Raw genomic sequence first — 17,690 nt, 5'->3', positions numbered from 1 at the left:
TGTGCTCCTGCTGCCTCTCCCCAACATGATCCCTGGGCACAGGAGCAGGCCCATGCCAGTCTTGATGTCTGTCTGCTGTGGAAATGGTACTTGTGTCTGGAGAGGTGTCAGCATGCCTACCTTTTATATATTCCATCAGCTACTGGATCGCTTCTTTCCCTAGTCCTGCACACTTTCAACTCTCCTCTTTTGGGCAGTGCTTGGAAGATATGCTGTCCAGTCTTCTCTGGAGAGATTCTAATTTGATCCGTCCCTTGCACCAGCAGATTTTCTGGGTTTCATATAGCAAAAATAACATCTCTTGATGGCTGAACTCCACACCCTCTCATCTTCACAGGCCTTCTCAGATGCCTTCATCCTCCTCCTTCACTGGTGTCCATGTTCTGGATATTTTCAGATATTTTCACACTCTGCCCAGCCATAGTTGCTGTTTGACTAATCACCATTAATTCACATACCATTTCCACTCACAAGGTCACCTGCTTCATCCCCAGAGTCACGTCTGCATCCTTTCCCTAGAACATTTCATGCAAATTACCGACACTCTTCTTGTACAGAGAGGCTTGGATATGAAGAGGATATTTTTGGTGCTGAGGTCTCAACTGAGACATGGTAAACTGCTGGCTGCATGAGTAAATGTAAATTCTCTCTTGTCCTCTCCTGCAGCATCCTCATGCAAAGGAGACTCTTCCTCTACAACTTCAGAAACCTGCGCAAGGCCAAGGGCCGGCGTGAAACCTACCTCTGCTACGTGGTGAAGCGCAGGGACAGTGCCACCTCGTGCTCCCTGGACTTCGGATACTTGCGCAACCAGGTAGGGGAGCACCCTGCCATCCTGTTGTGGAGCCTGCAGCTCCACTTTGCCTGGGACAGCAGGGAGCAGAGGGCTGTGACAGCAACGCAGGCACACCTGAGCGCTGTGCTGGTACACTCTGTTTGAGGGACGCAGCCTCCGGGTAAAGCTGTACTTTGTGCCACCCCCGAGTGTGTTACCAGCGAGTCATCCACACTCCCTGCTGCTTTCCAGTCTCCCTACTTTCCTGCTTAGCTCCGGCCCATCCCGTTCGTACACCCCTCCACACTGGTGCCCGCCAGCGCTTCTCCAGCCCTTAAGTACTACCGTGCCTTGTCCCCGTGTGTGCCGAGCCAAGAGCACTCCCCACACCGTGTTTCTCCTCCCTCACACCCCATCCACGCCAGCCCTCCCTCCCTGCCAGCCCCCTTACACCCTGCTCCCTGCCCGCCACCTGAGGCCTCTCCCGTCTCTCCCGGTTTCCCGAAGATGGGCTGTCATGTGGAGGTGCTCTTCCTGCGCTACATCGCAGCCTGGGACCTGGACCCGGGACGCTGCTACCGAATCACCTGGTTCACCTCCTGGAGCCCCTGCTATGACTGCGCCCAGCACATCGCCAGCTTCCTGCGCTCCTACCCCAACCTGACCCTCCGCATCTTCATGGCCCGCCTCTACTTCTGCGAGGACCGCAAGGCTGAGCCCGAGGGACTGAGGCGCCTGCACAAGGCGGGGGCACAGATTGCCATCATGACCTTCAAAGGTGAGTTGTGCAGGCAGGAAAGAGATGATGGAGAACTAAGGGGTTTTGCGAAGACCCAAGAGAGGGGGAGAAGGTAGGGCAAGGAGCCAGAGAAGATGATGCAGAGTGTGATGATTTAGTGATCAGTGTCCTGTTGAGCACCGGTAACTCCCCCATATCTTGCACAGATTACTTCTACTGCTGGAACACATTTGTGGAGAACAGGGAACAGGCATTCAAAGGCTGGGAAGGGCTGCATGAAAACTCTGTCCATCTTGCCAGGAAACTTCGACGAATCCTCCTGGTAAGGGCCAATTCTCGTTCTTCTTCCAGCGCCTCTTGCCTCAGCTTATTCCTCTCTTCCTCACTGTAATTCCTCTCTGCTCTTGCTGCTCATCCCTGCCATCTGCCATTTCATTCACTCATGTGTCTTCATCTTCCACGTCCCTTATGCCTCTTGCCCCAACTTTCTTCATCTCTTCTCTCCTTGTTCATTTCCCCTTCTTCCACCTCTCATCCCATCTCCTGCCATTCCTTCCTCATATTTGTGGGTTCCTGCTCACTTGACAACTGACCTACCATTTCTACTTTGTCCTGCAGCCACTGTATGAAGTGGATGATTTACGAGATGCTTTTAAAATTCTGGGACTTTGAAGTGAAAGTCATCAGCAATCAGAAGACTCTGCAAACATTTGTTCTTTGATTTCCAACTCTCTCCCTTACGACAGATCTTTCTCCTCTTCCCTCCTTACATCTCTCTTCCTTCCCAGCCCTGTGTCTAGAGATAAGACTATCCTTACTTTTTATTTCCAAGGAGAATTAGGCTGATCTTGTGAAGACACCTTCCCCAGGCTCACACCTTGTCCATTGCTAACTGGGAATAGCCAGGACTGCAGTGACATTGCCAGAGAGTGATTTGCCTCCCCTCAGACCCTGCAGAGCTAATCCAGGTGACCCATTAAATGGAGCTCTGGGTTTAGCCTTGCCCAGGTGGGAGCAGACAGCCTGCAGAGCTGTTTGTGTGACTGTGTTCTCACTGGCACTGCACTGACCTGCACATTTCATGAAGGCTTCAGGGAGCACATTTTTTGGCTCTTAGAGCTGCACTGCACTCAGCTGCTCTGTGTCCTCCCCTCTGAAATGGTTTATTTGTCCTCCTGGATATTGGTAGGAAGTTGAAAAGCATCACAATTGAAGTGGTACAGCCTATGTATCAAGAGAAAAGCTGGCCAGCCACTGCAAAGCTCAGCTGAGAGTGTTGAAGTGAGTCCTTGACAGCCCAGGTAGCTCAGCTTGAAAACCTCACATGGAGCCAGCAGGTCTGTCGGAGTGCATTGTGTGCAGAGCACCACAGCTCTCACTGTGTGGAGTGCTCCTCATCCTCTGAGCATCTCCCCCTAGACCAGACATGCAATGTGCTCCCTCACCAGCCAGCTGCCTCTGCTGGAGGCACCTTTACAGTCCCACAGTCTTCTGTTTTTCCAAGTCTTTTACTGCCCATAATATGGCCAGCAGTGTCTAGTTGGTGACTGTACTGAGAGCTGGCCAGAAAAAAAATCCTGTCATAGGCAAAGTTCTTTGGCCTGTAAATAGATATTTTCTGTAGGGGACAAAATCCAATCATCCTCCTGCCTGGCAATCACTCTGTTTCCACTAGGGGACCCCATTAGCTCCTGATCTGGTGGACACAAACTGAAGATACAGGTTCATAGCACATTCCTGCTCACCACCACCTTCCCACAACCTAAATTACAGCTGGATTGCCCTCTCCAGTCTAACCTCTTGAGGCTTGGACAAGGCTAAGTGTGTCCCACACTCTGGGTGTGCTCTGCCATTTCCTTCATGATGGCTGCAGGTTCTCTGCTCCATCCTGTTCCTCTTTCTGGGTGAGGCTGGAGGCTCTTCAGAGCACCTCCCCTGGTGCTAGGGCAGTTCAGGAGGACAGCAGAGAGCCCTGCTCCTGCAGCACCTCCTCCTGCTAGCAGAGGTCACAACCAGGTGCATCACAAGCTTCCTACAACTTCAGGCTCCCAAGGCACTCTCAGCTTGGGGAATTTTGACCAGGAATAGGAACGACAGTCCTTTGCAAAGCATTAATTTGCAAGCATGGTGTTGTATATTTGTTTCATATGGTGCATATTATTTATATAAATAAAGGTCTTACAAACAAGCATCTGGCTTTGTCATCTTTTTGGTGTCCTGTGGTTGAAGGAGGTAAATTGGACACAGAGGATTGACATGTCATCTCTTCTTTCTGATTTCTGGAGGTACAACCTGGAAATATTAAAACGTCTTCATACTTGTAGCTTTGAAGTTATTGACAATATCACCCAGCAGATCAAGGCATATAAATTGTTCAATGTTACCAAAAACCTCTGAAGTTATTTGAGATGCTTCTTTCCTTGATGGCCAGCCTATTGCGCCCATTCATGACTCATAACTGATCGCCCTGGACACAAAAGGGCTGACCCAATATGCTTCACAAAACAAGAAGAGAAGCAAAGATATAAAAGTATAAAGAAAAGTATAAAGAATCTTCATCTTTCAACTTTTGATATTGGTCTGTACAACAGCATTGTCCTTCTCAGCGAAATTCTTAGAAAAAATTAGCATTTTCTTTAAAAGGAGTTGAGATTCCAGCCTTTGCTTAAATTCTAACACTGGGTTGAAGATACTTGTTGAAACATGATGACAGGTGACATTGTACAGGAGGAGACAAAAATGCAATGAGTAAATCCAAAGAATCATGAACTATATTAAGAATATATCCTATATTTAGATTCTCCTGAACATAAATCTGATTAAATTCAGAGTGGACTCTAGAGTTAATGCATGTGATTCATCTATAGAAATTTAGCTCTTTTGTGCACAAGATTGTTTTAACTGCACTTTTTCTGTTCACAAATACCAATTCATATTGTTTGTTACAAGATATTCTTTAATTTGGTTTTCTAAATTAATTCACCCTCAAACGCTTTAGGTGTTTCTGCCAAGAGTAACTCCCTGGAGGGTGACTGTTATGCAGTAACATAACCCAAGATATTCTTCTTGCTTTGGAGACTGTTTATGTAGTGAATATTTCACTACTGATTACATATTTTTGAGAACCACTTATCTTTACAGCCTTATGGAGATTTTGGGTGTGCTATTCTAGGTGTGTCTCTCCTTTACTTCCACCTGGGCAAAAGCTAAGCTCTGAAGGGAGCTGTAGCAAATACACCTCCAGTCCCAGCTGCCTGAGCTGTGGGAAATGGGGGATTGTGATCTCTGGGAGAGCATTTCCTCCCCAAAGTGTGGGGAACACAGACCAGGGGCCTTGGTGCTCACTGAAAACCCCAGTCTCACTTGATCAACCCTCCATGGTTTGCAGCAATGAACAAGGCACAGGCACATCCAGGTAGCTGGATTATCAAGAGTCCTTGCTAATAGAGGAAACAGGAAAAATTGGATGGCAGCTGGTGTGGACAACTGGGCATGGCTGCCATCTCCTGGTGCACGGGGTGTCTGCCGCCCAGCTGAGGGTGGTGTTGCCTTGAAGGGATGTTGATCCATGCTGCAAACAGCTCCCAAAGCCTGTCTCTGAACCCCCCCCAGAACGTGTCCGCAGCAGAGCAGGACACTGACATCATTCATTCCCACAGCTGCACACAGCATTACTCCAGGTCAGTACACGGTGTCCTTGGACTTTGCAATAATGAGAAACAGATTACCACTAAACAATGCAAAGGCACACTCCAGACCCTTGCAAACACAAGCATGTCTTCTCCCTCCTTTTCTCTTCCTCTCCTGCGTGCTGGTACTTGGAAATCAGGATGGAAAGGAGTTTCAGGGTCATGGAATTTCCCTTGCTACTTGTCCCTTCGGGGGATTTTTAGTCTACACGTATTTGTGTCCAGCATTGTCTTTGAGTACGTTTTTCTATTCTCCCTGGTGCTGACCCTTTTAGCCTTCCTAGGGGCAGAAATGTCATTATTTCATCACATATGTATTAAATATTCCCAGTGATGGAAGTCAGATTTGGTTCACAGAGGAAACATGAAGGGATTTGGCAGAGAAGAGACCTCTTGTTCAGACAACGTGAGCAATGATGAGCAGAGCCCCTGCTGGGGAAGGAGAAAGTGGGTTGCTGCAAGAGCAGAGGTCACAGCAGATGGGGAGGCACCACAGGGTGACAAGGGTTCTGAAGGCTGCCTTTGGCTTTTAAACCTCTCATGCACTTCTCTCTTAGGCAGGTTTCCCCTCAGGCTTCCAAACCCACATCAGATATGGCTAAAACTCTGTTGCTGCTGTTGCACCCAAGTTCCAGCGCAGGGAGGGTGTTGATGTCTCCCCACTATAATCTTGTCATTAACTCACACTTAAGAGCTATCCCAGTCTACGAGTTGGCACAATGTTTTTACCAGTCCAGAGGGCCAGAAGAAGATGAGAGCAGACCAGCTGCCTTCTGTGGTTACCTTTAAAAGCTACCAGTGGGGTAGACCCACCTCTAGGCTTCACATGCCAGGACGGGCACAGCAGTGATACAGCACATTGCAAATTCACTCTGGCAGATAAAACTAGTGTGAAAAACTTAACTGGGATGACTTGGAACTGGCAAGCTTCCAAACAGACCAGAGAAAGTTTGTCCTCCTGCCTTCAGTGGAAAGGGCTGAGCCCTGGGCATGGATGGTTATGGACCCTGCTGTACTAAGCTGCATGTTGATCAAGTGATTTGATTGCTCCCTAAGGAAACAAGGAGTAAACACTATAATGTCCAGAAAGAGAGCATGTGACATCCAATATGAGGCCCTGGACAGGGGGAAGAAAACTTTAGTTGTGCTATACGTTGTTTGGAGTTGTTTCATTTGACTAACATAGGAGACACTCCCCAGCCAGCTGTGCTCAGCCTTAGATACACTCTCACACTGCAGGGACTGGAGCTGCTTCCTCAGCCTGCAGCTTTTCCAGCTGTCTCAATAATCTGCTAAACATCTGGAGATTTTTGCATGGCCAAAGGATGCTGTAAGCATAAATAAACCGGAAGAGATAGGCACAGTTCCCACCAGCCCCTGCCTCATTCTTGAAGTTATCATTTGTGCATGTTGTGGATCCCAGCACCAGCACATCCCCCAGTGGGATCACACAGTGGCCCTCCTGCTTGAAGAGGTTGGGAATCATGACACATGGAGCTCCCCACACGATTCATTCAGATGATCTACATTATTTGCTGTTCAAATTCAAAACTGCTGCAAAACCCAACACACCTGTATCTTCTTTTTGCCTTCTTCCAGTAGAGAGAGCTCAGAGCTTTCAGTATCTCCTACTTCACCATTCCACTCTGTGTTTCCAGCTGGAAAAGTAGAGCCATTTTACTTTGGTTCCCCAGTTTGCAATTGTGGTAAATAGGTGTGATTCGTGTGGTGTGATTCGTGCTGACAAAATTGAATCAGTAATCTATACTGATACAATAATTAATATTTGGAAATAGTAAAACAGTAAAAAGTGTAATGCCAAAAGAAGGAGGAGGGCCTCCCCACCTTTTTCCTGCAGATGCTCAGTACAGGAAGAAGCAAGAGATAACTATTACTAAAATTAACCAAAAGAAAGGAAAATTTGGTTGGGTCCCAGGGAAATATTAATTTTGTGAGATTTATTGCTTTGATGCTAGAACATAATATTGGCTTATAGTATATTAGCTTTGGCTTACATTATACCAGTTTGGTGCACATGTGTAATCCAAAAGGTGAATCAAAGGACATCGAGGAAGAGGAGAGGCCTTCCTCAGAGAAGACCCCCAAAGATTGGCGTGACCCCCTAAAAGAATGGTGGAGCATGCGTGGTGATGATGTAGGCGTGACAAACAGAAAATGGGAGGAGATGGTGATGACATAGAGCATAAAAGGGGGAATTTTGGCTTGGCATGCTTGTGCGTGAGGTGCCGGGGGTCAAGCCCTGCACTCCGTACCCCACGCTGTTATTTTTGCTTGAGCGCTATTATCAGAACAAAATTATTCCTTATTATAACCAAATTATATTGTCACTATTTCGAGTGTATTCAATTTTATATATTTTTAAGCTACTTAATTAAAATTGCTGCTACGTTTAATTTCGTTTGATTTTCTTTTATATTCAATAATTGGGCAAATATAACACAAAGAACACCTACGTCTCCAGAGTGTGGAATTACAAGGGAAGGATGTCTACCAAGGAGCTGAACAAGAAAAGCAAAGTTTCCACAATGTTGACATCTTCCCTTTTATTACACTGGTTTTACAGTCATAAATAAAGTTTACACTCATAATAAAAACCTTAAAATGAAGTACTATTACAGTATTGCATAAATACTTTAATAGTATGAAATATATTCTGAAACATACACATGTAGCCATAAAAGTGATCTTCGTAAGAAATTCTGAAAGCAAGAATGCATGGCTGATTACTTCTTTGGAACAGATCAGAGCATGAAAAATGTTACATGCTGGCATCTCAGCTTGCAGAATCTGACTGCAGAATCTGCAGATGTGGGAGGCCTGATTATGGGGCATGGTGTCCATCCCACTGGACTCTCAAAAAGGTCTATAAAGACCAGAGCGTCCTGGGTGCCTGGCTGCATCATCCGAGTTTCCTGATGGCTTTTCATGTGCTCCTTCTGTTCTGTTCAATACTTAGCAATGCCCAGACAGCGATAGGAGTCTTCTCTGGTGGCAGAAGAAACTTAGCAAGGCTGCAGAAGAAAAGACTGCCAGGGACTGGCATTTCTGGTCTTGTACAGATGCACAAACTGAGCTTGAAGGCATGGTGGTGATGCCCATTAGCATTCAGTTTGCCAGAAATGGAGGAAGCCCCTAGGAGGAAGAAAAAAAACATTAAAAATTTGATACCAAAATCTTAAGCTGTCTCTTCAGCATGATAGAGAATTTGAAAATAAATCATCTGCTTCAGGAGATCTCTCTAATCCTCCTTCAGTGTGTTAAATAATCTCCCTCAAGATACATTTTTCCAGACAACAGGCTAGCACCTCATAATTTACTGTGCCATGTAGGCCACTCCTAGAAATACAGACCATTTAGAAACAGAAACATTTAAAAGGTGGCAACTTGCATAGCTGAATGCAGGGGGAGTTGAGTTGGATCCTGTGGAAAGGCAGATTTTTTGGGGTGTTAGAAAGGCCCCCACCAGAGGTTTCTAGTACCACACCATGTTTGCAGCATGGCTAACTCCAAGGCTGGATCTGGCAGCTCAGAGGAAAGTCCTCAGTGTCTCCAGGGATGGAGGTGACAGCCTCTCCACGTTCCAGTACAGCACCATTGTCAGGGGAGACGTTTTCCTTCAATCCTGTTGGAATTTCCCTCATTGCAGCTTGTGTGTGTTGCCTTGTTTTCTATCTCTGCATCACCGAGGAGAGTTTGGCTTTGTCCTTACTGCCTTCATGTAGTGGAAAACTGCAGCTAGATCCCACTTAGCCTCCTCCTCTATTGGTCAAGGAAAGCCTGTTCACTCTCCCTCTCCTTGTAGGACAAGTGCCCCCGTCCCCTGCCCTTTGCAGTGAGGCTCCACCAAATCCCCTCTGGTTCCTCAGTGTTTTTCTTCTGCCAGGGAGGCCAGGGCTTGATGCAACGGCACGTATTTCTCTGGAGCACACGCCTGGAACTCACTCACCTCGTTACTCCTCTGCATAATTAGTAAAAATGGGGCAGGCTGTTCAAAGGGGCTGAGCACACAGACATTCCCATTCCTTCTGTGGAGGGCTGGTAGTTAGAACTACTGATGATGGGCCCTGTTCACGTTCATTTGAGGGGTGACTTGTGTCTAGCTGAGACAGCAGAGCAGCTGAGCAAGTGCCTGACTTCCAGCAGGCTTCCCAGCCAGCAGGACTCTGCAGGAATCATCAAGGCTGCCTGGCTGGGACAGGCAATTTGTTAGCTGGCTCTTTAAAACCAAGACCTGAAGGGCAGATTGCCCTTGTACCGCTGCTGAGTCAGCAGCAGTTTGTCAGCACTCAGGAGCTTGAGCAGACAGCTCTGCTCCGCTCCCGGCAGGCATCGCACCACGCACTTGATCGTGCGTAAGCTGCTAAATTATTTAATCATCTCGGGCACTGGGAGACTCAGAAAGGCTGAAAGCCAAGGGGAAAATGTCTCCTAAACCATTACATTGCATAAAGTACTTTGTTAGATCAGCTGATTGACTGGATATTGCTACTGACTGCGTATCCTGTCACCTGAATGTCTTACTCAGACAAGAAATGGAAAGGTCAGGTCTTGAGGTACCAAAAGTCCTGTGTAATGTTTGGGGTGGATGGAACTGAAGTGAAGTGTAATGTGCACCTTTTCCTCAGCCAGAAATAAAACAAGGCAATCATAGCATCCTACAAACAGGTTAGGTTTGTGTCCGTGATTCTAAGTTCCTGCCAGCAGTTTTGTGCATCCCTTCCTCCACCTCCTGCCATCCATTCTGCACAGAGGGACCAGTTCAAGCAAGAACTGGCTTGCCCCACAAAGCAAAAACTGCTGAGCCCTTCAGTTTACTCCAGTCCTGGTCTTCTCTCCTATTCAGTACACCACTTCCTCTTTCTGAGTAGGATATCAGGCTGTACAAATAACTTCTGCAGCTGTATGGGTTGCAAGAAAAATGGAAAGCAGATCTCGGTCATATTATACTCTAATATGTAAACTCTGATCCTGAAGGTAAATCCACTTTTGAACTTGCTCAGAACTTAACTGAAATCCATGGCCCTGTCCTGAGGCAAAAAGAGAATACTTGAATCATGATTACAGAGCTGAAGCAACTTTTGGGGTCAAATAGCTCCGGTAAGCTCCAAGCTAATGAACTGGTAGCTGATTCACGCAAAGGCTTGAAATAACGTACCCTTTCCTTAGTTAAAATCTGAGAGTAGTGCTAAATCTCTTCTCTTCTCTGCTCCTGGCCACAAAGGCACAATGTGGCAGCATAATCCTCTAGCAATCTCTTGCCTGCTTGCCTTTCTGCTTATGCAGCTTCAAGCCCATGCTTATTTTTCCTACTATCATTTCTGCTAACACCATTGCTGGAATCATCCAAATCTCCTTTTCCTTGGATTTTTTGTATTTATTTTCACTCTTGGGGGTTTTTTTTCAGGTGTCTGCTTACCCAAAAGATATGTAAGAGTTCTATGCTATTCAGAATGAAGTGTACATTGATGTTCTGGGACCAATAATCGTCTTCTCCAGCTTGGTATGCAACAAAATTTCTCCAGCAGTACCTGTAATCTAAGAAGAGAGATACCCAGTCACTCTTGATGAAAGGATGCCCAGTTCTTTCTTCATTATCATGCCAGTGAGTCATTTGTTTCTCAGTAAGAATACAGTAAAGGACAAAGATATTCATACAAGGTGTGCACAAATAACTACACAAATAAGTTAGTGGAAAGGGGAACCAAAACTCTACAAAGTAGCAATATGTCTAAAAATGAATTGCCAGAGACAGAAATTGATCATTGTGGTGGCTTGGGCAACCCTTATCACAAATAGCATGCTCTGGCATAAAGCCAAGAGAGAAGGAATCAGCAAGTGGCAGGAGTGAAAAGGGAAGTGGGACATGCAGTCAGAGCTGGCCAGGCTCTCCTTTTGTCAGCCTTGTGCTTGAGAACACGGCTTTGGTAAGACAAGTTGCTTCAGTTACGGATCTGTCTGACTATCCCAATGATCAGGGGAAAGCTGGAGTGAGCACTCTTAACAGTTTCATACTGATCTTAGTGTTGATAGGATGGCCAGAGCTTCTGTCAATGCTCTGGTGCTATAATCCCAGAGACAGCACCCTCAATATAAAAGTAATGTCCTTTAAGATTACATTCGATCTGGTGGGTTTCATAGCTCCACACTCCAGTGCTCAGTATCCACACAGGTGTGTGAGGTTCATCTCTTCAAATATACATTCCTGTTTGTGAGCTGCTTGTCTGGACTGTTTTTACAGCCATCACCAGGCAAGCAAGATACACACAAAAAGGCAAGACACACGCAAGACATACCTGCTGTGATGCATCATCTGCAAGTGTCCTTTAGACAAGTTTCCTTCTCCAGCTACCAGGGGAAACCAATTACTTGATGCAGCTGGCAAGCTCATCTGCATGTGTATTCTAGGAGGGACAGGATTTTACACTGCATATAAAGGAGGTGTGGATAGCTAAAGAAACCTCCACACGTCCATGTTCAAATTTGGCAAGAGGAAATGACCATTCTGGTCCTGCTGCTATACAGGACTGGGGAAAAAACAAGGCAGAAGAGAGTGACATTTTTGCACTCACTAGTCCTCCCCAAAGCCAGCCATCACCTCTGTTACAAACTAAGAGTGCACATAACCCCAGAACTTTCAATCCACACTTGGACAAAGAGTAGCTGGGTTACCTTCAAGACTCATGATATGTACAGAGACTCGATTCATTCTCAGGTTGCAGAGACCTTGTCGGTTGCGGGTATCGTGGTGCCTGAACAGCTTGGCTGCATATATTGCCAAGGTCACGTTAGGGTGTGACCTCAGGAATTCCAGAATCCTGCTGGAGCACCTTCCACAGGGACTAGTTGAAAGGAACCAGGTGATGGAGCAAGAAGTTTGTGGCCTGTCACTGAAGTGATTTTCCAGGAAGTTGACTTCAGCATGTTGCTCAGTGTTGTTCAAGCACCAGTTCCTCCAGATGGAACCGCTTCTCCACCTGATTTCATACAGCAGGCATACCACCCGTCCGTTTTGTCTGGGCGAATAATTTCTTTGGAAGTCTCTTGGCTGTATCTTCCACCTGAAGGAGAGTACCAGCAGTACTGTGATCCCAGCACTTCAATGATGTTTGGACTCCCACTCCCAGCTTTTCCCATCAGAAATGAGCAGCTTGAGGAACGTTGCGATTTAGCGATCTAGAACTGGAATTTGATGAAAGCTTCCAAACACCCCCAGCACCTTCTCGAGAACTGTTGGGTGGGTAAGCAACCTATCGCCACTCAGAGATCAGCACCAGTCAAAGCAGCAAGGCAACTGGAAAAGGAAGATTGAGGAAAGGGATAGTAAGAATAAAACAAGGCACAAGGCTGTCTCTGGAAATTGCTGAGTAGCTCAGGCAGCAGTGAGTGACAGAGCTACATCTCTTACCCTTGGTTGTTCTCTCTGGATGAGGGACCTGTGTAGAAAAGATTTGTGAGTCACTGAGGATAGCAGGTCAGAAAACAAAATTTCCTCTACCCTTTCTGTCCAGACCCCTTTCAGTTCCACACAGTCCCTGTCAAATCTCTTTTCTCTGAAAGGGGCCAGTAAGTAATCACAGCACAGCAGGATAGGCACTCTGGGATGCAGGAGGTGTGGACTCCTACCTGGAAGTTGAACTTGATGGTTGTTTAAACTATGCTGTACACCAACCCTTGATCAGTTAGCACATTATGGTTGATTGTGTAAAACTCAAGTTTAAATTCCCTGATTTCAGCAGTACTGCATCTGTTTTTCCCTGACTAATCAAAGAGAAAAATCAAATGTCTTATCCCTTTAAATCTTCCAAACCACTTCTATGAGACAGGCAAAGCTTGAGCCATTTTCTCATTGGTACTCATAATCTTGGCAGTCCAGACAAAAATATTTCCACAACTGACTTCCCAACTTTACTTAATCTGTAACTTTCAAAAAAACTTTAAAAAAATCAATGCCAAGGAAAAAAATACCGGTGCAGAAAGGAGGGTAACAAATACCTACAGGGTGGCAACACAGACCTGCCTGATTATACACATTTTATCTTCCATAGTGGCAAGCAACTTTGACCCCATGACTTATTCATCCCTTCCCAGCTGAGTGTCTAGAGGAAAACAGCTGCAGGTTATCAAGGCTACTTATTTATTTTATAAAAATCCACCAATAGGAAATGTAAAGATCTAGGAATCATCATCTTATTTGATAATTTAAAAAAAAAAATTAAGTGTATATAAAATAAAAATAATTAATTTTATTTTTCATTTTTGATTTTATGAATTATACACAATAAAGATTTCTTTTAAAATATACTTAGAATTAAGATACTAAAGGCATTTTTCTGAGCTTAGCTCGTGAAGATGAGAAATTCTGAATTATACAGAGTAAAATTACATGTTAACACAAAGAAAATAGTTTTCCACATCAACAGAGGCGTGATCAACTACTTGCAGAGCCTTATTGCTCTGATTCTTTAAGAAGAATATTCTAGCTGTTTATCACAATGAAAATAAAATAGATGAATATATAAGCTAACTAAATTACTCCATTCTTAAATTATCTTCTTTTCACAGTAAAAGTTTTTTTGGATTTTGAATTCTTCCTGCCATACCAAGGTTAACAAAATTATATTAATATTTTGAAGCTGGACCCAAGATACAGTAATGTACTCAAATAAAACACAAATCCACATCAGTCTCCTGTGTATCCTCGTGCAAACAAAACACATTTGTGTCTATACTCCAGTCCTCTAGATACAACTACAGTAAATATCTTGATTATGGGGAAATAGGCCTGCCTTTCACATAAATGTACTTACCTCTGGCGCTGGCAGCAGCCATGGGTATTTCTGGATTTGTGTATTTCTCCCTGGGAGACTGGTGTGCCTTTATAAGTCTTATGTTAGTTTCAGTTTCTATTCCTGAATCATAATTCTGATCTTTGGGCCTTATTAATGCTGCTGATTAGCTGAGCATTTCCTTCTGGTGACTTTCTTCACACTTGTACTATCCAGCTGGCTGAAGCTGAAAGCAAGCCCCTGGCAGCAAAGAACTGCAAATGGAGATGATCCCACTCAGAAACTGATCTGGCTTTGAGTATAAGGTTACCTTCCAGAAGCTGTGATTGACAGGGAGCCACTTTTTGCAGTGCAGACAGAAATTACAGAAATTACAGACAGAAATGTCTTTTTAAACTGTCGCCAGAACAGAATCACAAATCTTCTCTAGTCACCCCAGTGTGACAAGAGAGAAAAGCACCTACACAAACGGCATCAAGCCACACAGCTGTGGCATGGCATGTCACTTTTCTGACACCCAGATGCCACGAGGAACTTGAACAGAGCCCAGTGGAAAGAGGTAAACAGAAGACATCATGTGCAGAGCCCGCGAGTCTGTGGAATCCAGCAGGTGGTGGTGGTTACCATTTCCCTTTGTGGGACTTCTCCCGTGGAGTTCCAAGGACCTCTCACACCCCCTTGAGCCCGTGTCCTCCCGTAGTCAAGGAAGACACTCCGTGTGTGTGACCACTGAGGTGTGCTCAGTGACTGGGCAGCCGCTCTCAGGCTGACTCTAAGCATGCTTCCCACCACCCACTGTGAGATACAAAGGTGTGTTTCGTGTCAGGTACATACAGGCAGTGTGTGTACTTGTGATTGTGATTTGTGTGGAAACCGATCATGGGACAATTAAAATATGAATTCTAAAAAATAACTGCGGGAGTAAAGCATGGAAAAAGGCCTTGGAAATTATCCTTTGTTTGCAAATATAATCTGAATTAAAGCTTTAACTATGTTGCTGCTGGACAGGAACTTTCTGCACGTAGCTAAGCATTTAAACAGTTTTGCAATAATAACCTTTTTTTAGAATATTGCTTGTAATAAGGAACTTTAAAAATATAGGTTTAGAATGTATGTAAAGAAAATATGCTTACCTCATCACCTTAGCAAAACAGTAAAAAGCAGCTTGAGAAAGGAAGTTGAACATCAACTCAAGGACTGATAAGCTTCAAGGGAAGCTGGACATCACCGTCATGAGATTTATAGTCCTTGCAATTAAAAGGTGGGCACACATCTGGAGTCTAGACCACACCAGCTGAAAGACTTCTTACTTCTTTGGGAAGTCGAACCCCACCATCTGGGGATACTCTTTCCTGGGGTACATCCTGAGAAAAACTAACTCACAATAGTGTATAGAATTGTGACATAAAAATTGGGAATAGAAACTGCCGGGAATCGAAACTGCTGAGAAAGCTGTGTGTACCCCTATAAATACCTGTAAACCTCAACCATCGGTGTGCGGTTGGAGGGAAAACTTCCCCCACTGTACCCAGCGCTGTTTTGCTCATACTTTACCATATTAATTAATAAATTGATTGTTGCTTGATTATTGGCCTAGTCAAGCTTCTTATTTATAACACCACGAGAGTTTTTGGCAGCGGGCACCTTGTTGTGAGGGAACATCCAGATATTTTTGAAATATCACAACTGAGAAGATCTCTGTACTGATGTGGATGCTGAGAGCAAGACCTGAGCCACCTGTGGAGTATCTGCAGAAGCTATAGGTCATTATATCTGTTCACTGATGCAAATAGAACAGGCATTTTCCAGTGCCCCGAGAAATCTGCTCAGCATTATGAACTGGGCATCACCTTACTGTGATCAGTTCTGTAACTCTCACAAGATGCAGCAAAAGAATATTTCCCATTTAATCTGAAAAATTACTGAAACAATGCTGGTTTCTAGTGAGAAACTTTCCTCTGACACACCCAAAACTGGCTTGCAAAGGAAAAGGATCACAAAAGAATTCTTCACATGGCTTAGGTAGAATCAGTCTCTGTCACTCACAGTTTTTTCTGGCTTTGTGACACAATTATTTTTGGCCTGATGCACGATGTAGAGACTGCCTTCCTTGGTGCCAAGCCGGATGTGGGATTTTAAAGCTAAGGGAATGATTTATCTGTATTTCTGCAGCAAGCTCTCAGTATTCTGCTGTTAAAAAGTATTCAGTTTTCAGTTTTTTCCAGGACAGAAAAAAACCTGGAAGTGTACACGAATGGTGAAGTTCAGAGGGAGCAGGGATTCAGGCACTGGCAGGACTGTCTGTCAAGGAGGAGAATGGTTGTGGCAGGTCATCAGGCAGTGCCAACACAGTCTGCCCTCGAGGTCACTCCTGCCTTCTCAGCACAGAATTGTTCCCTGCAGGTTGCATTATTTCCGACTGTAGAGGAGTGAAGAGGAGCTCAAACACTCAAGAGGTTGTTGAAACAAATCCGGGATTGGCTAATTAGGTTTTGAGCTCGCGGGCATGATTCTTAGGGAGAGAGGAATGCTTTGGTACTCCCTTCACTGCCCGGTCCTTACAGTACATACTTAGAAATTAGCAGGGGTGAATTAGGCTTAGAGGTGATGAGTCTGATCTGCAAGGACTGCCTTGATTAGCAGCAGTAGCTCCTGACAGAAAAGCAGCAATGTGCCACAGAAAGTGGAGAAGGAAAAACGTCCAAGCAAGGAATCAGCAATGCAACAATTTCAAGTGTCTCCAAAAAGCCGAAAGGAAATAAATAAATAAATAAAAAGAGAAAAGTGGAAATATTGCTCTGTTAGCCTAATGTGAGAAGACTAATCCCTTCCAAATTCAGTAGTTGCTTTAACCCTAATAAAACCAGGAAGACAAGGTTGCCACACAAGTGAATTTTCATACTTCTAGAAGAACTTGCACATTCTGTTTATGGGGACCATGCTTCAGTGAGTCAAGAGGAGGATGGTGACCTGCTTCAGTGAGTCAAGAGAAGGATCATACAGCTAGGTAGGAAACCTGTTCCTTGGTTTTTATGAGCAACCAGCAGTAAGCCAGTATTCCTTTAAATTGCTAGGTGTCTGTAGCAAGGGTTATCTATATAGGTGGAGTCTTGTATTACTCAACTGTGGTAAAAATTTTTATTATACTTCTCATGCAGTCAATTATGTCCCCTCACAGAAACTGTTTAAGGTAATGTAAGAGATAAATGTGGAGGTGGTTCGTGATGCTGAGCTATCGTTAACATCTGAATGTATCTCAACCACTCCAGGAAATGGATTTTTTTTTTTTCAATAACCACCACCCTCATATGCATGCCTCATGAACCTAAATGCGTTTTGGAGGAACATACACAGCAAAGAGTACATAGAATGGTGGACAGACACTTACTTATGCCTTCTTTAAACACCAGGTTCCTTAGACCTTCATAAGAATATTCCCTTTGGTGGTAGTAGAGACATGCTGCATACATATGACCAGGTTCACCAGGGAAAATGATCTAAAAGCATCACAGTTTCTTCAGAACATTTTACAAAGGGCCTCCAGGATGCTCACTGAGTGACAGAGAGGTGGAGGGAGCATCAGGGAGCTTGGTCCCTTCAGATGTCTCCCAGGAAAGAGATTGCAGCAAAACAGGTCTGCAGCATGACTATGACAGAGGTGCTGTCTGCTGATGTACCAC

The 17,690-nt window shown here is 44.8% G+C and overlaps 2 protein-coding genes across 2 annotated transcripts; one reads left to right on the top strand and one right to left on the bottom strand.

Moving 5' to 3' along the window:
* Nucleotides 1–628: 628 nt before the first annotated feature.
* AICDA (activation induced cytidine deaminase) lies at nucleotides 629–2,248 on the top strand. Its single transcript, XM_041414074.1, has 4 exons — nucleotides 629–814; nucleotides 1,283–1,553; nucleotides 1,721–1,836; nucleotides 2,133–2,248. Exons 1-4 carry the CDS (start codon nucleotides 629–631, stop codon nucleotides 2,184–2,186), a joined length of 627 nt encoding a protein of 208 aa, XP_041270008.1. The 3' UTR covers nucleotides 2,187–2,248.
* A 7,979-nt stretch (nucleotides 2,249–10,227) lies between these two features.
* On the bottom strand, nucleotides 10,228–14,053 carry LOC121340963 (C->U-editing enzyme APOBEC-1-like). The gene is made up of 5 exons (XM_041414073.1): nucleotides 14,032–14,053; nucleotides 12,630–12,657; nucleotides 11,894–12,282; nucleotides 10,641–10,759; nucleotides 10,228–10,251 (listed from the first exon to the last, which is right to left on the bottom strand). Exons 1-5 carry the CDS (start codon nucleotides 14,051–14,053, stop codon nucleotides 10,228–10,230), a joined length of 582 nt encoding a protein of 193 aa, XP_041270007.1.
* Between the last annotated feature and the right edge of the window lie 3,637 nt (nucleotides 14,054–17,690).

Source organism: Onychostruthus taczanowskii, unplaced genomic scaffold, assembly GCF_017590055.1.
Source record: "Onychostruthus taczanowskii isolate IOZ18803 unplaced genomic scaffold, ASM1759005v1 scaffold44, whole genome shotgun sequence".
In the NCBI taxonomy this organism is placed as follows: Eukaryota; Metazoa; Chordata; class Aves; order Passeriformes; family Passeridae; genus Onychostruthus; species Onychostruthus taczanowskii.
Note: the sequence above shows the minus strand (reverse complement) of the source record. Positions and strands in the feature narration are given on the sequence as shown.

Coding starts and splice junctions, on each gene's coding strand:
- LOC121340963 (XM_041414073.1), bottom strand. CDS start 14,053: ATGGCTGCTGCCAGCGCCAGAG. Junction 12,658..14,031: donor GGCTGCTGCCAGCGCCAGAG/GTAAGTACATTT, acceptor TTTTCTACACAG/GTCCCTCATCCAGAGAGAAC. Junction 10,760..11,893: donor ACATATCATGAGTCTTGAAG/GTAACCCAGCTA, acceptor CTCTCTTCTTAG/ATTACAGGTACTGCTGGAGA.
- AICDA (XM_041414074.1), top strand. CDS start 629: ATGAGTAAATGTAAATTCTCTCTTGTCCTCTCCTGCAGCATCCTCATG. Junction 1,554..1,720: donor TGCCATCATGACCTTCAAAG/GTGAGTTGTGCA, acceptor TATCTTGCACAG/ATTACTTCTACTGCTGGAAC. Junction 1,837..2,132: donor AACTTCGACGAATCCTCCTG/GTAAGGGCCAAT, acceptor TTTGTCCTGCAG/CCACTGTATGAAGTGGATGA.